This window comes from Pseudopipra pipra, chromosome 13, assembly GCF_036250125.1.
Source record: "Pseudopipra pipra isolate bDixPip1 chromosome 13, bDixPip1.hap1, whole genome shotgun sequence".
In the NCBI taxonomy this organism is placed as follows: Eukaryota; Metazoa; Chordata; class Aves; order Passeriformes; family Pipridae; genus Pseudopipra; species Pseudopipra pipra.
Genome location: NC_087561.1, coordinates 9,749,879 through 9,767,517, shown reverse-complemented (window position 1 = coordinate 9,767,517; position 17,639 = coordinate 9,749,879). Strand labels below are relative to the sequence as shown.

Below are 17,639 nucleotides of genomic sequence, written 5' to 3'. Positions count from 1 at the left end.
GGAATTCTGTAACCTCAGGGATTTGTTATGAACAATCCACAAACACACTTAGGTTTATATGGTCAGTCAAAGCAACAGCAAATTCCTTCTCTAAAAAATGGGGCCTTTGAACAACTACTTCGAATCACAACAGCATTAAGCTTTAATAAATTCACATTGAGAGCTTTACGTAGGAGACAATCTTGAATGCCTTCTACTAAAGCCACACCATCTCCTGGGCATAGGAGTTATGTGTATTTTGGCTTGTATGATCATATTTCATTTTAATGTCGTGAAGTCAACTCAAGGATTTTTTTTTCAGTAAGAACATTATATTATCAGAGTAACATCACATATTTGCAAAACATATGCTATACAGTAAGCACAAACATTATTTGTTAAAACCAAGATAAAGATTAAATGTAAATGCAATCAAGAACCATTTCTATACCAACCCCAAAGCAAAGAGCTAAAACACAAAAAGAATTTTTTTCCCCTAGTTCCGTTTTTATGAAAAGGAAGCAGTAAGTGGACAATAAAAAAAAATAAAAAAAATCAGTCATTATTTCCTAGGTTGGCCAAGACATGAAATGATTATCTGACTTGGTAAAGCAACTGAGACAGTGAAACTGGTTTTGACTATATCTCTAGTCCTCTGGGATGCTCTTTTGTCCTCCTGTCAAGCCTCCTGTCTCTCGCTCTGTTTCTCCAGCACAAGCAAATATGGAAAATGGGAAAGAAGCAAATTCCAATTTCTGCTTCTCTCTAACCTTGACAGGGTTGGTTTTGATCTCTGTCACATGCCAAAGAAAAACAGAAAAAGCAAAAAGTACATTCATGCTCCTTAAGAAGAACAAGGCAGGCTCTGGACCATGTTTGAAGCCTGAAGGAGTTCTTTTATCTGCTGTCAATAAGAATTGTAAATACTTGTTTTCACTGAATCTTCTTATAAAACCTGAAAGCTAAAAGGTGAATACTGAAGTCTGCAGTAAGGTCAAATAAGCTGCTAAATACTTAGGCCACTGCCTAGAGTTCTAGAGAGATTTTGCATTGCATTGTGCTTATCATTAAGCATAAAGACAGTAAATAACTATTAATCTCCTCTACTTATACAGCAAAGACAGCTATTTCTTTAAAGATTAGTTTTCCAATAGAAAACTAAAATAATCTCTGCAGAACAAGAAGATGGATTAAACTCAGTTTCTTTTGTAGTTTAGTGGCACATTCATACTTGCAGAACCACTGAAAAAAAAATCAGGCATATTGGGTGATTTGACTCCATGTGCTAAAGGGCCTGTAAAACACAGAAACTTTGCTTTGATTTCTAATAAAATACTGAAGAATATCTATTGTTCAAAACTCCTTGGAGCTTAACAAGATTTCAAAGAAGTACTCCAGCAAGTGACCTTATATACAACTTTCTCCTCCATTACTGTGCTGCAATCAAATGATTCTCTCTCCTGCACATCATGAGGGTCAGCACCACATTGCAGAGGCCAGAACAAGCCTCCCAGCCCCAAGCTGCAGGTGGCCTCCACAAGATGAAGGTGTTCCCTGAGGACCTTCTAGCTTTATCTATTCGCCAAGTAAAATCAAGGGGGAAATCAATGAACTTCACTGCAAAATAAGTCAGTTCAGGCTCTTGCATAAGCATTAATATAACACATAATATGGATATGGTTTGGTGGCAATAACCAAACCCATTAACATATCAGAAAAAAAAAAAAAAGCACCATATGTAAGTTCCCTGATCTTAGGGGACAACGAATGGATTACATTCCAGCATATAAAGATGCAAGATCTATATTTCCCTCTAGAGATATTCCAAAATCCTATTACTGAGACACATCTCCATGGAGAGGAGGGGGTTTGTTTGTTTTAATTTTTTTTAATCAAACCTCCTTTTAATCAACCAGAACAAAATGTTTTCACAGAGAAAAAAAAAAAACAACAACTCAGTGCAAAAAACCAGAGTCCTGAGGGAACAGGGGAATTTGGAAGAGAAAATGAAGATGAAATGAAAACACAGGAAATAAAGATGAGTACTCTTTCGGTGCCTTTATTACACAGATGTATGCAGGGGCAGTGTGCCCCCAAAGGAAATCATTAGAAAGTTGACTTTGAAGAAGCTGGACCAGGAGACTGAATTTAGTCTTCTGGGCTCATCCAAACTTCAATGATCATGTTTTGCTGCTAATTCAGGTAGGGGTTTGACTGTGGCTTCAGACCATTTTGTATCCTCTTTTAGGGATCATTTCTGCTCAGCTACAGCTACAAACATTTGAGCCCTGTGGAGGGGAACCTAAACAGGCACATATGCACCTGTCTCCACAACTCATGTGGCACTGGCTGCTTCCCAGTTCCACTGCTTCCCAGTTCCTTCCCTGTGCAAGGCCTTGCAGATTCCTGACTGCAGTCAGTTCAGGTATATGAGAGAAAGCTAATCTTTAAGATTAGCTCAGGTCACAAATGATTCATATTCTCATTTATATTCTCACATTCAAGAATTCAAACCCCATTTTTAAATGCTTCATAGCATCTACAGAACTTCACTGACATTGTTAGGCACCTGCTTTAAGGATGTGCCTTTGTACTCAGCTCAGGTAGACCCCTGTAGAGTTTCACAAACAGCTTTACCACAATGTCACCAGCCCCACTGAAACATTTCATGCTGACCCTGCCTGCCTTTAAACACCATTCTACCTCTGACTCCTAGCCAGCTTTGTTATAAAGGAAGGAAGAAAGTCAAGCTTAAGAAGAAAAACACCACAGCTTCAGCCTTAAGTGAATAATCCCCATCTGCAATACATTTCTTGTAATTTAAGCTCATGGCACCACAGTCCTCAACAGCAACTCCAATTCTGCCTCTCAAAATTAGAAATCTATTTTCAAATCACTGAAAAAAACCTCTAACTTCAAAGCTGAGCAGTTCTTTCAGCATCAAGATGCGCCACAGTTCCTCAAAGTTAGCAGAACTCTATACCATTAGTTTCTAATGTGAAGGAAAATACAGGCTGCTAGCTGAGATCCAGAGATGTGCATTCACAGAAGAATATATAACAGGAGTGAGAAAAGGATACAAGCATTTTAGTCAAAAGCCCTTTCTAGTAAACATTCAGAACAACCTGAAAATGCACTGCTTTACATTGACTTTCAAAGGAATCAGCACCTCTTTTATGAGAATATTTGTCTTAGGGTGAACATCAATTAATCAATACAGCACCAATGCAAACATATATTACTATGTCAATCATATATTAAAAAAAGCATCAACATTTTATATTTAATACCCATTGTAACCAATTAGTACTGCCATCCCCTGATATTACACAAGTTCATTCCCTTAAATTGCCATGGCAGTAAATTCTATGGTTATAAATGAGAAGCTGCAAATTGATTTGCATGTAATAACAGTACCACTAAACCTTTCTTACCACTTTCAATTTATCCCATCTGCTACCAGAGTGGAATTTCAGGATCTATTATTCCCAGAAGGGGACTTACCCAGCTGGACATCTATAACAGTTGGCTGGTTCTCCATGGGGAACAATGGCTTTGGAGGTTTGTCTGTGAGTAAAGCTAGAAAAGAAAATGAGAAAATGTAATGGAAAAATTGAGACCAATGACTGTAAAAAAAAAAAAGCTCTGTCATGTAAGCAATCAAATGTTTGTACACTTGATGGTACATAAACATTTATTACATACTATGGCTGTTACGCTGCCAATGTGTTACCACTTTCCTCAGGGCTGTGGTGATCCCCTGATTCAACAGAGATGAGCTATTTCAAGAATTACACTTTTAATACAAAGCAGCAAAAGAAACTCCATTTCTCACTTTTAACCTACCTATAATAACTAAACAGAGCTGAAATTTGGCCATGACTGGGGCAGATCTCCCTGAACCAAGAAGAGGGAGTTCCAGCTCTGAAAGCTCCAAGCCTATGCTCCCAACTCAGCCTGAGCCACTGGATGCTGGAAGGACATCTCTCCCCAGCTCTCTTTCAGCCATGAGTTAAGGGTTCCACACAGCCCTCTACGGCTTTAAAACAAGCCAGCTGAGGGGCTGAAGCAGAGGTGCAGCAGTCACACCTTCCACTAATGTGACTGATAACCAGCTATCAAATCACAGCTGTGTGAAATTGGAGGTAGCTGAAAAAATCTCCTATAAAAAAAAACCGAACCAACAAATGCTGTCAACCTACAAAACAATTTTACATAAACATCTACAGAAAATGAAAACTGTATTAAAGAAATACCTGCTTGATTTTCCTTCACAGTCAACACTATTTTTAAAACTCTCTAAGATGTGACTGTCAGCACAAAACACTTCCCTGGTGCCATTTAAAAGTTAACAGGGTTCCTTCCACTGATGCTACAGTTTTGCTTAGCCTATTAAAAAAAAGGCATTCTGGTAACAAGTCAGCAGCCAGCATTTCAAATCAAAATCATGTGTGCTTGTAAGAACTCCTTGTACAGTGTACCCAAAAGGACAACACAGGAATCTCCAAAGGGATTTAAACAGCATGTTATCAAGAATAAAACCACAAGCAGGGCTCAGAATGATAGATAAGTGGAAAATTCTGTTACTGAGAATTCAGCAGTTCAAAAATGTTAATCCAGTGCAGACTCACAAGACTGATGCAAAGGCAACACCAACACTACCTGTACAATCACATTATTTGGGGATTAGCCTGCGAGTAGAAAATTTCTGGTAGAAACAAATAACTAATTTGCTGTGCTAAAGCACCTAAGTCATCTGAACATCATTAGAGAATGAGACAAAGTACTGCCAAACCTGTAAATATGGTCAAAGTACTTGCTTTCTAGGGAATCTCAATCCTAACAAAAGCTGAAAACTTTGAGGTAGGAGTTTTGGGCATCAAACTTAAGAGAGCCCTTCAGAAGACATGATGATATGTCTGAAGCTCAGCACACACATGAGTATTCATGAGTACAGCATGAAATGCAGAAAGAGATTCAGCCTGACGAAGTTCTAAACAACTTGATATACCAGATAACTGTTGGTTTAGGTGGAAATTTGATTGTGGGAGAGAGGGAAAGCCCAACCTCCAAAACCTTGCATCTCAGTTGAGTGTGTGCCTTGTAGTTTGTGAAGGGCCTCAACAAAGTTTCAGTTTCTGGTATATTATCGGTACTCTTTTTATCAGCTTTTTTCCTCAGTTTTTCAGGCTTTTGTTGCTACCTTTAGGTTTTTCTTATATTATTATTTTTCATTTCTGGTACCAAACTGTACTTTGTGCATTGTAAGATATGGAGAAAACTTACTGGAGTAGCTGCATCCACGCTGTGCCAGTGTGGTCAGGCTTTCCTTGCTTAATGTTCTCTTCATATCTCATCTCCACCTGCACCCTTTGCAACTCAACCTGACCAGGGCTTCCCCCTGTTTCCCTTAGCTTACTTGCAGTCTTTGGATGTTTTCTAAATGTGCTCCTGCATTTTAAATGGTTGTACTTTGCCATACTGTTCTTGGAGAGTAATCACCATAATGAACTGGCAGCCTGTCAGAACACTTTCTGTAGGAATTGAAATGGCCCAAGGGGATTTTGAGACTTGAAGGCAATGAACTGCTGGCTCTTCAATGTCAGATGTGTTTACAGAAAACAAAACCCATTCTTATTTTAGAGGTCAGACATCAGATCACTTATTCATTATCATTTATGAAATTCCCTTTTGGTCCTTCTTAAACAGAAAGGCAATACAAGATATTCTCAGCTAGGAAGGATTCTAATCTTACATGATCTCTGTACTTGACAGAAGTCCACAAACAACCTCTAGTCAAATTCCCAGTTCTCTATGAGAAGTTTCTTTAATTCTCAGAACAGTTTGACAGATGTGTGGCACTCTGATTTCCAGCCTTGCTCAAGGGGAAGCAGAACAAAAAGTTAGTGCTGTTATTGTATCAACATATATTTAACAGTATAACTCTCGCTTCACCTCCCACAAAGCCACTTTAAATTGAAACAATTAAATGCACTGCAAACACTCTTCCTCTTATTAAAGGGACAGCAGTACTTCTGCTATGAAACTGAACCTACCTCATGAACTGTCATGGGAAGAACTGGGATAGAGCTGTCTATTATTTTTCCTTCCAGACACCATGGAATGTGCCAGGGCTCTGGGCTGCTCTGAGCAGCAACACTTACATGGTGAAGCCATTACAACATGGATGACATTAGTTTCCCAAGGCACAATTCCTGCACCACAGACAGACCTACCTTTGCAAGGTACCAGGTCTGACAACGCAGCACACTAAGGGGTTGCTTTGCCTTTGCCTGCTGTTCTAGGATTTCATTCTGTGAATAGACTGGGTTTGTTTCTGCAGGTGCCAATGGATAGATATAGTACTGAGCAGAGACTGAGGGGGGCTCACACCAGGCTCATTACCTGGGGCATTGCTGGAAGTCACAGGTGCTGGATGACAAGCTGGAAAGACATTTCTTCACCCAGGGGCACCTGGCAATGCATGTGCCTCCCATAGGAGCCTGCTGAACATGGCCAGAGGCTGTTTAGCAGCCAGACTGCTTGGAGACTGCCTGAAGTGCTGTTTTCTCCTATGCTTATATTCACCCCGTTCGAAAGTAACACACAAACTTTAAAACAATAATCGAGTTGCTGTGATTTCAACACTTGTCATAGGGTTTGTTCCGAAGAATTTTAAAGACAAATATTTTTATTCTCTCTTGGTCATAGGCACAAGGAATATGCTGTCCCACCAGAAGTGCTGCAGAAGAGCAGAGAAGATGCTTGTGAAAGATTTGGTCTCTGCAGTTAGTTACACAGTGATCTTTATCAGATAAAGGAGAGCATAATATGCTGCCCAGGTCAATGCTGAGCTACTCACAGGACCAAATGAAGAAGAAAACTGCCTTGACAGAGTTCGCTTCTGCTTCTAAGTGTCAATGCAGCCTAAGAGCCTGAAGGCTCATTTTTTTCCCACCACAGCCTTACTGTTTCAAAAGTCTCTCGTTCTGTATTCAGACATAATCTGACACACTAATGAGTTCTCTTGAAAAAAGTACAAAGCAGTTGAAAACAAATAGCCCTAGGATATCATGATTTAGGGATAAGCGATGATAACTTGCTAGAAAAACTATCAGGCTCCTCAGTAAGCATCAGTTTCTTCACAGTTTGTTATTTGACACAGCTCTGTTTCCCTAGACTGTTTCCTACCTTCCTTCTGCAGCAGCCTCACAATACTCACCCCACTCCAGTCAGACTTTTACAGCAGCCACAGTGACAGACAGACAGCCCAAGCTGTTGCTACAACGAACACAAGTCTTTTACTGTGTATTTAGAGTGGCTCAGCTAAACACAACTTCTGAATTGAACACAGATCACCTTCCCCAGTGCCATGCAAAGGCCATGCTCCAAGCCAACAGGCATCACCTGTGCTCTGAGGACCTGAACTGCTGCCAGTGTGAAGCCAGTCAGCACTGGGGTCATGCACTGAAATCCAGCTGCTTATGATTTAAAGGGCTTCTTTCTTATGACTCAGCATAGCTGGAGAATTTTCCAGGTCAGATAACTCTTCTAAGGTATCTAAAATGTTAAGTCCCATGTGGGTAAGAATTGGTCAAATTCTGGGGAACAGTTTTCTTTTTCTTTCTCGTGGTATCACTCTTCTTGTGATAAGCACACAAAGTACATTTGCTGTTCTATAACTTGCTATTGATGTACCTCCTGGACATTTGTTCACGTAATTTGGAATGATGAAAGGAAAATTATCCAAACACGAAGTAGAATGCAGGGAATCTAACAAAATTGTTTCAAATCTTCTATGAGACAAGTACATACCAACCTACTTCCTTCAATCAAAGGATCTGGCATTTTCTCACCATTAGTTAACACAGAGCATCTAGTATCATGCAATCAAGAATCTGGCTAACCTTTTGACAGCAGAACAGATCTGTTGGAATGGCAGCCTCTGGGGCAAATAATTGCACGCCAAATCCTTAATCTGAAACCAGCTCATACTCAAAGTTAAGCTTTTGTTCACTCCTAGTTCAAGTACACATGCTTCCAGGCATGGCTTAGATCTACTTTGGCATCTAAAAATCTTGGCAGTGACACTGCAACTTTCACACCATAGATGACGACAGAACTAACTGCGTCTAAAACTCTAAATCAATATGTTAACCAGAGGGCACATGTTGCTAAGAGAAGCTCAGCATTATACCTTTTAAAAAGATTTATACCTAACTCCCTTTGTCTCATCCATAATCTCAGCTTGTGCCAAGAGATTTCTCAATGCCTGGCAGGAAAATGCTTCAGGCCTGACCTGCCACTGCTTTATCTTTCATGTTGCTGCTTACACCTAAGCAAATGTGTGAGCCAATTGTGCAGATGTAAATGTAAATGTGACAGCTATAATTTGGCTGCCAGGGACCGAACTGTGCACTTGCAGAGTTAAAAGCTTCTTTAAAGAGCCAAGGGTTCCCACCTGGACTTTGCAGACTGAGCCTCTAACACACAATCTCCAGCAAGCCCTGCTATCAGATCAGAATGGTTGCTTTTCATTTTCTTGGCACAGCAGTAAATTACTACACAAGGTGAAAAGTAGTAGAAAACCACATAAAGCAACTCATTCATAAAAATGCAATTTTGTGAGGCTGTGTTTATACAAGGACCCTGTTTCCTCATTAGCTGCATTGTAGTGTGTTCTACCAGTCAGTCAAAATACACTTCTCCATCAGTTGGCTATTGTGCTATTTCCTTCCCCACAGTAGCAAGCTGACAAAACGATTGCACCTCCGTCTGTCTTTGTTCTAACACAAATAAAGCCATTGCAATGAAATGTTGACAAAGAATAAATGTCTACATCTTTGAAAATAAACACTGAACACTTATTTTAAAAAAAGTCCAACTTAATAAACTCAGAACTTGCATGGAAGTCAGGAGTCATTAACCAGTGACAAAGAGTTTTTCTCTATTTATTACTATTCAAGCAGGAAATGCTTCTTCTGGGACAAGGCGGTGAAATGATTCAGCAACGGGATGCCTCCCCCTCTGCCACCACCATCACAAATATCACTTTTTGAAAACTCTACCTAGGATCAAGAGTGCCTTAATGCACTGTTTGGACTGCCTCTGTGGGACAATTTTCTGCAAGAAGGAGTTTAGCGCTTTTATATTAGCAGTAAATAATTGGCATTCATCACATGAATTCTTTTTATGACATAGAAAGAAGGACAACACAATCACAGTTTTAAGGAAGATGCTGTGTCCGTGCTGAAATGCAGCTCGCAAGGGAAATGAATTTTGAGGCAGTCAAATGCTCTTGGATCATTACTGGTGGGTTTGATTCTAACCCATTAAGTCCTCAATGACTCAGAACAGCCCCGTGCTTGACAGGTCATACTACTGGCACCAAGAAGAAGCTGGCCATGACTGTAGCTCCTTTGACTTTGAGAGCAGTCAAAATTCTAAACAACTGGCCCGTTCTTGCCAGCTGCTCCAACAGCTTCTGCTGCAGGCATGACCTTGCAGCCCATGGTAACTGCTTAGAACTAGTAAGAGCAGCTGGCAACTCTATGTGCAAAATCAACTCTAAATAAAAAGTCTTGCTGCCAGTCTTCTCATCTGTCTTCAGCTATTGCACACGGGATGCTATGGGAGTGCACGGAGATAGGCAAATGGCTTTGGAGAGAAGAGCAGCAGCATCAGGTACTAGATGAACTCTTGAATTAATGAAATGTTAAGAGAAGCAGAGATTAACTAGATTTTGGGGTTGGGATCTTCTAGTTTTCTGATTTGTGCTGGACCTTCTTCCCCCTTCTCAGAAGGCAGTCAAGTTATGCAGGGCTGTAGAAAATGAAATGGTGAGATTCTGGCAGAACTTATGCAATAGAGTACGACTTAGGAGGACTCTGGTGAAGTGGAATAGAAACAATAGCACAGATTGCACATTACTGAAGCACAGATGGCAAAATCCCACAAGGTGCCTATCACAAAGTAATTACAACAGGGCTGAACACTTCACACGACTGCAATATACGTGTTAAATGCCAGTGGCAGCTGACTGTTACACATCTCCTGATGTGAAACACTCAGTGACACTGATGGTAGGGGTTACTTTTGGTGCCATCACTAGAGTCATTGCAAGGTGGGTGCTGGAAAGCAGAAGAATTCTGTGTTAGCAGGGCTCTCACTGTATGGTGCTATCAAGTTTCCTTACTCCCACAGTTGCCAACACACCTTTCTTTTCACTGCATTTCCAAATTTCACAGATTGTGTTATATTATGCAAAATTCTTTTCCAACTGAAATGATCCTATGATCGTTTTATTCCTTTCCTAAATGTGGATCATGCAGCTTGCTTTTATGAAGCAAGCATGAGTTTCCTCTGAAGTAGAGAAAAAAGTGTAATAAATTCTTACTAAATGTAAATTACATTTTCCTGCAATGTAATTCATGAAAATCTCAAATGGAGTGTGCTTTATTTAATGAACAGAGAGTATTTAGCACAAAGGACACATAATTTGATCTGCACTCAAAATGTTTCTCTTGGACTCTGGGCAGAAATAAGATGCTTGAAATTACCCTCTATTTCAAGGAGATCTGCAAAGAACATTTTATGACATTTTATGGTTTGGCTTTTTTAATTCTTTTTTCTTTCTGTCTTATAAAAAAGTAAAGAAGTGGTGACGGATGAAGCCAGATCCCATCATCCATCTTAAAAGGACAGCTGGAGCCTTTGCATGCAAATGAAAGCTATCATTCTTGTCAACCTGAAGCCAAAGTACCAAAAGCCTGCAGTCCACAACCAATTAATATTCCATGATCAATTTGACCACTTGTGCACAGTGAACTACTGCACCACAGCCCAGCTCAAGCCACATGAATTATCATGGAGTGGATTTTATAATAAAACTCAAAGCAATCCATTATTTTCTGAAACCAAAAAAACTTGTATTAAATATAGAGAGTGTATCAAAAGAGAATTATCGTGGATGATGAGCACCAGCTGAACTAAGTCTTAAGCCCCTATGGTACTATACACAGGTAAAACAATGGGTGCTCTTTTTGGGGCTGGGAAAAGCCATCTCCAAGCTCAACAGCAGCTTCCAGCCAGTGTTCATCACAATCTGCCAAAGGAGGAGATGGTGCCATTTTGCCACCTCTCTTAGTTTGCTGTTTCAGCAACCACATGGCTGCGCCCTGAGACAGCCCAGATCAAACCCTCGCTACAGACCAAACATTCCTGTGCAGTTTTTCAAAGAGGACAGAGCTACTGAAGATGGATATTAAAAATTCATTTCACTTAAGTCTCAAAGGCAGTAGAAACCATTTAAAACTTGTACTCTGGACAAGATTAGATGTTGCACCGTGTAACAGCTGAGCCTGCTTTGATGTTCAGCAGCACCATCACAATTTCAGAGCTACCATACCACAAACAATTTTTAGATGGAATTTAAATTGTGAGTTTCTTAGATTAACTATATTTACAAGTAAGACACATGGAACTTCAGTAAAGTCATCCCTTGCCAATTGATTTTGCTCTGTAGGGGGCTAATGAGTAGGTTTCATCCTGCCCCATTCAGATCCATTCTTTGGATCAGCACCCTGGCTTCCAAAGCTTGTTACAGTGATGAAAAATGTTACTATCCTTGACAAGGAAAACCTTTTCATAAAATGTTTATGCAATATTTATGTAGGTTCTTTGTCTCTAATTTGCCTTCAAAAGCTGCAAAATATATTCCACCAGGTTTTGCTAATATTTTTTCATTTTTCCATCGAAGAAGTTTTGAATTATATCATTCACTAAGTATATGGAGCATTGTTAAGAAAAAATTGGGCCGAATCATGTCATTGTTGGTTGGATGAGCAGAAAAATGAATAAAAGCAGGCATAATAAAGGCACATAAGGAAATCATAGATACGCTCACTATTGTTTATCCTGCCTCATGACCAAAGATCAAGAAAATGTAAATCTTCTGATGAAAGACAATGCTTTAAGAAATGAAGGAGATAGTTATCCCAGGAAATTTGTCTTCTTGTTTGAGGCAAAGGATTTAAAAGAATTAACAATAAAAGTAGCATCCATAGAAATCTCTGGCGAGACGACCCATTTTCAGAGTCAGCACTGCTGCCTTTTACCACTTACATCAGAGTTTATACCAGCTGATGGGAAGCAGAGTAACCTCTAGTGATCAGCCTGGGACCTGAACCTTTCAGTATCAGCTACCATCAAACACAGGAAAGTTTTCTGATCTGAGAATGCAATTTCTTTTTCACAAAAATACACCAAACGTGCAAAGCACTGTATCAGGTTTGCAGCAGGCAACTATTCAACAATAAACATGTAATATTTTAAAACTAACATATTACTTGAAAATGTTTAATGGTCAGTGGGGATGTAAAGAATTGCAAGCAAACCTCCTACAGGAACATGACTAAAGGCTGCATAGAGATCCATGTGTACAAAAAGTATGAGGATGGATGTCGTGCCAGTGCCCAGTGGTGCATCTCTGGGCAGCCCTGTTAAGAAGCCCAGTGAGTGACACACAGCACAGTGGAGACTTAAAAGTGAACTTCCCAGTGAAACAATTCAGAGACCTCAAGGCAACACTAAAAGCAATGGAAAACAGTGAAGATATGGCCAAAAAAATGTCTTTGGGACTATACTTGTTTTTAATCAATGTGACCATTGCTAAGCAGGCTGCCAACACACCAGACATTTATATCAGAGGAGTATAAAATAAGTTTGTCAGCAGAGTGAGTGATGGATTGTACCTGTCCCACAGGTCAATTTGAGCACATGTTACATATACTGTAGGCAGCAGAAACTGCAGGAAGGCCTAGCTTCCAAATCCCCTGAAATGTAAGATTAAACACTCCCACAGGCACTTCAAATGGCTGCTGATAAGGATTTAATCCTTCAGTATATTTCCTCCATCCTTTATTAAGAGATGAAGATAATCTTTAAATCAAGAGAAAAATAGAAAAAAAAAATTGAAAGAGCCAACAAACATCAAGCAGAAAAACTGGAGAGGAACTAACCCTATTTTTATTAACAAATCCTCTCAGCCAAGGCTTATATACCCAAAATGTGTGGTTAGGAAAACTCGCTCCCCCCAGCCCTGGTAGACAAGGCAGCACCAGCTCTCTGAACAGTGCATGGACACGACACCAATGGGCTGCCCCAATACCCAGATCATCTGCCTGAACTACTTGTGCATAAGCAGGCTCTTAAGAGGGGTTTTCTGTTCTCTTGTAAGTTCTCCACCAAGTGCCAGGACAGAAATCAGCACTGCTCCTGCCCCTCAGCCACTGGGACACTGTTGGTGAAGCAGCTCGAAACAACAATCACTTTTCTTGGCTTCTGCATTTCTCTGCTGTTCTCAGAGGACCATTCATTACCCAGCTTTTAGGTTTTCTGCTACTTCTTTTTCCAGAAGCCAGATTGAAGTTTTGCACCAGGAATGTAATTTCTGAGAAATTCTTCATGAAATTGTGTCAGCCTGTTGTAACGAACCTGCTTGACACTTTATTTTCCTGTAGAAAGTGTCTTCTGTTTGTCATGTGTAGAAGCAATTTAAGATTTTGCTTTGACATTTTCAACAAGAGAACAAGATGATTCAATCTGTTCTAGGTACTACCTGCCATTACATTCAAACTACATCTTTCAAACGAAACTCAACATACGATTTTAACTGCCATTCTATATATATCTTATGTATGATTATGTACTACTACTGCCCCATCTCATGGAACAATGTTCAAGCAACAAAGACTTTTAAAGAAGACCTCTGCAACTGTCCAGTAATGCCACCTTGAAACTTCTATTTCTTTCTGAAACAGCATTCTCACGTAGCATTCATCAGATGTGCCTTTATGACAGGATTTTTGAGAATTTTGGCTTTTTTTCCACCGTAAAATGAAAGCAAAATCTGAGGAAAAAAAACCACACAAATTTCCTCCCAAATATAAATTTCTGACCATCTATCCTACTTCAATCCCCAAGGACGGGATGACTGGCTGATGAAAAAGCTGAGCACAAACTCAGCAGTGGCAGTGTAGGAAATAGTAAAGGCTGCATTACTTATCACGTTCCTCATACGATGAGTGTGGTAACCTGCCCAGGTACGTGGGATTGTTTTACCTACCACCTACCCCCATTTGAAAATTTTTCTTCATTTTGTTCTCTGCTTTAAAACGTATTATGCAGCACACTCAGTTCTCTATAATCAACATGTAGACATCCACCAACTCCTTCTGATGCACAATAGCTATCAAACACCTTTTATTTATTACAGGAGAAAAGATTATGTCTTGTTCAGCAAGTCTTTTACCTCAATTCTAAGGCCTGTTTTCTAGAAATGCAAGGCAATGGTTTAAACTGAAAGACGTGCGACGCATAGCTAAAGAGGATGAGAGTTTCTCAGGAGGTGAACAATATTTGGATTAATAATTAGAGAACAAAGTATTTTAACAGGGTAATATGGAGATAATCTAAATACAGAATTAGAGACGGGAAATATTATCACTTTCTCTCCCAGATTTTAATTAGTAATTAAAGGAAATCTTTGTGTGTCAGCACACTTGTAATACAGGCACTATATAAAGATCTATCAATTATCTACACACTGTATGGCATCATTGCTTTTTAGAGAACCGGTGGATTAAATACAGAAAGAAAGAGCTGGTGTTTCCTCGGTTGCTGTTTGGGGTTTTTTTAATCAGTAAAAGTGTAGTGGCATCGTAAAAGGGCTGGATCACAAAAGCAAAACCACAGTGCAGCAGTACTGTCAGACATGCTCTTAAGGCAGAATGTCTGTCTTAATCTGTTATTATTCTCAGTTTGTGTTTAAAGACTACTCTCTGTACTATGCTTTTGTTGTCTGCTACCCATCCAGAGACAGGTCCCTAAACATGCATTACTGATATCACAACTAAAGGGAGTCCTCAAATGCAGCTGCAGGATTGGGCTCCACTTCAGCAAATACACCAGAGTAAGTCAGAGACCTCTCCCAGCCCTTAATATTACTCTGCAATGATGTGCTTCCTTACCAAGGTGCTGTAAAGGGATCTAATATACTGTACTGTACTGTAAATTGGCAATTTTGGCTGAACACATTGTAGCACCGTTTTTTAACTGCTCCAGAGCTAACATTTAGGGAATTCTGAGTTGTTGCTGGAATGCTCCTTTTCTCCTCCTACATACTCCCAAGTTAGTGTAGCTCTTTCTGTTGCACATAAGAACCTTTGTGTTCATATTAGGTCTAATCAGGAGCTGCTTAACAGTGAAAGTATCATTAACACCATATACTGATCTTGCAAGGAGCAGAAAACTGCAACACCATTCCATATCAAAGCAATGGAGCCTTAAACTTTTGCATCTATGAATGATGAGCAACATTACTTCAAACGACATCTTTTGTCAGAGTTGCTTGAGCTAAAGACAGAGTGAATCCATTTATATAAATTGTGGCTTCGCTGCTGAAAGATTACAAAAATATATGGTGCTATCCTTAAGTCTCAAACCATTAATATAGTTAAAATATGCCATCTTTTCCCTGGAAGAACTAGCAAGTCTTTAAAACACTATCATCAATCACGACTAATTCACTAAATATACAATTCCAACAGCAATAGAAAAAGAACATACAGTACAGTGTTTCATCTGTCACTACATCAAACATCTCTATTTTTCAATGGAAAATGAAAGTCAAGATTTCCTAGGTCTGTGCTATAGATGGTTTGTAACTGAATTTCTGTTCCATTGGGATTAGTCCTTTGCTTGTTTCCCATTAGCCAGATATTTTTATTTGGAAAAGCAAACCAACATTAATTTCACTCCCCAAGAAAATATTAGTCTGGATGCTAGTTTAGTGTCACGGTTTAACCCCAGCTGGCAACTCAGCCCCACACTGCTGCTTGCTTACTCCCCCCTCTTGGGACTGGGGAGAGAATCAGAAGAGTAAAAATAAGAAAACTCTCAGTTTGAGATTAAGACAATTTCATAGATAAAGCAAAAGTCATGTGCACAAGCAAAGAAAACAAGAATTCATTCCCCACTCCCCAAGGGCAGGCAGGTGTGCAGCATCCTCAGGACAGCAGGGCCCCATCACACATAACAGTGACTTGGGAAGACAAACACCATCACTCCAAACATCCCCCCCTCCTCCTTCTCCCCCAGCTTTATTGCTGAGTGTGAGGCCATATGGTCTGGGATATCCCTTGGGTCAGCTGGGATCAGCTGTCCCAGCTCTGTCCCCTCTCAGCTCCTTGTGCCCCCCCTTGTGCCTCCTCAATGGTATGGTGGGGTAAGGAGCAGAAAAGGTCTTGGCTCTGTGTAAGTGCTGCTCAGTGATAATGAAAAGATCCCCAAATTATCAATGCTGTTTCCAGCACAAATCAAAACCACTGCCCCATAACAGCTACTACAAAGAAAATTAACTCTACCCCAGCCAAAACCAGCATACTTAATCGTTGAAATCCTTAAAAAATTATCAGCAATCAAATGAATCTTATAAAAGATATTTTGGTTCCTCAAACCTACACATTCACTGGTTTATTAGAATTACACAGATTTTATGCTGCCAGGGTGTCCAAAACCACTACAGTGTGTAGGCCAGGAGTCCACTGCATTCTACAAAAAGTTCTTGTCCACTGGTACTATCTTGTTTGATTCAGATCATTGCTTTATCAGTTGTATTCTCATCGTGTTAGGTCGTGGTTTGGAGCAATAGCATTTCACTATGCAAGACTGAAGGTCACACTAACCAAAAGGAACACTAATGGGGTGAAAATGAGTATCATGAGGACGATAAATCATTTTTTGAATCCCATTTAATTGATCATTTTGTAGCTGCTCTTGCTTCCACAGAAGTCAATGGCAAAGCTTCCGTTTCTCTGGATATGAGCAGGATTGGGTCCTTTAAAGTATGGCATGTTTTATGAATGTTGAAGGTAGCATATTTTACATTGGAATTTTCTTTATTAGTTCTAAATACAAAACTTCATTGAGAGTGCCAAATTGCTGTATAAAAGCACCCAATAATACGGTACATTAATTTAACACATGATAAATTTTCCTGTTAGTAGTATTGGGTGTTGTCACTTTCAATACACAGATATCTAACAGAGTGTTGTTTTCTAACCCTCATCTTCCTCCCCGGTATTTTCCTCCCAGATTTTACAAACATGCTCACCACGAACCACCATCTCTCCACCTTTGGCTGGCAGTCTGACATTTCCTTTAACTACCTCTGAGGCAATGGGATGTCTCCCTGAGAGCCAGCTCCCAGCAGCACAACACCCACAGCTCTGTGACAGAGGACTTAGCAAGAGGATTTATGCTCACTTGGAATGGAAACAAACCAACAAGGATTATTCTGCAGTCATAATTTTTAGGTTAAAGAACCTGACTTAACCTAGTCTGATGTGAGCCATGAGAGAATCAGCAGCTCAGGGTCAGGAGTCTCTGTGCTCACCCTGACACTGTGGCTGAAGCAGATGTTCTTGGCTGTGACTGAGCTGAGCTGGCCAGGGCAGGCAAACTGGCTTGGTAGGAGATTTGGTTGCATCTGAGGAAACTCATTTATTCTCTCTCTTTTCTTTTGTTATCAGCTTAACTCAAGAGATGTCACTATCTCTTTTGTAGACTGATCACTGTTAGTCATAATGAACAGGCTTTGA

The 17,639-nt window shown here is 39.9% G+C and overlaps 1 protein-coding gene across 11 annotated transcripts in view; it reads right to left on the bottom strand.

Moving 5' to 3' along the window:
• Window positions 1-17,639, bottom strand: part of IL1RAPL2 (interleukin 1 receptor accessory protein like 2) — a 419,062-nt gene that overhangs the window by 102,087 nt on the left and 299,336 nt on the right. For 10 of the 11 annotated variants that reach the window (XM_064669936.1, XM_064669938.1, XM_064669939.1 and 7 more), the window contains one exon: window positions 3,484-3,558. The exons of the other annotated variant lie outside the window; for it this stretch is intronic. In XM_064669936.1, coding sequence (XP_064526006.1) covers window positions 3,484-3,558 — 75 coding nt within the window. The remainder of the gene's footprint in view (window positions 1-3,483; window positions 3,559-17,639) is intronic. 11 annotated transcript variants of the gene reach the window in all.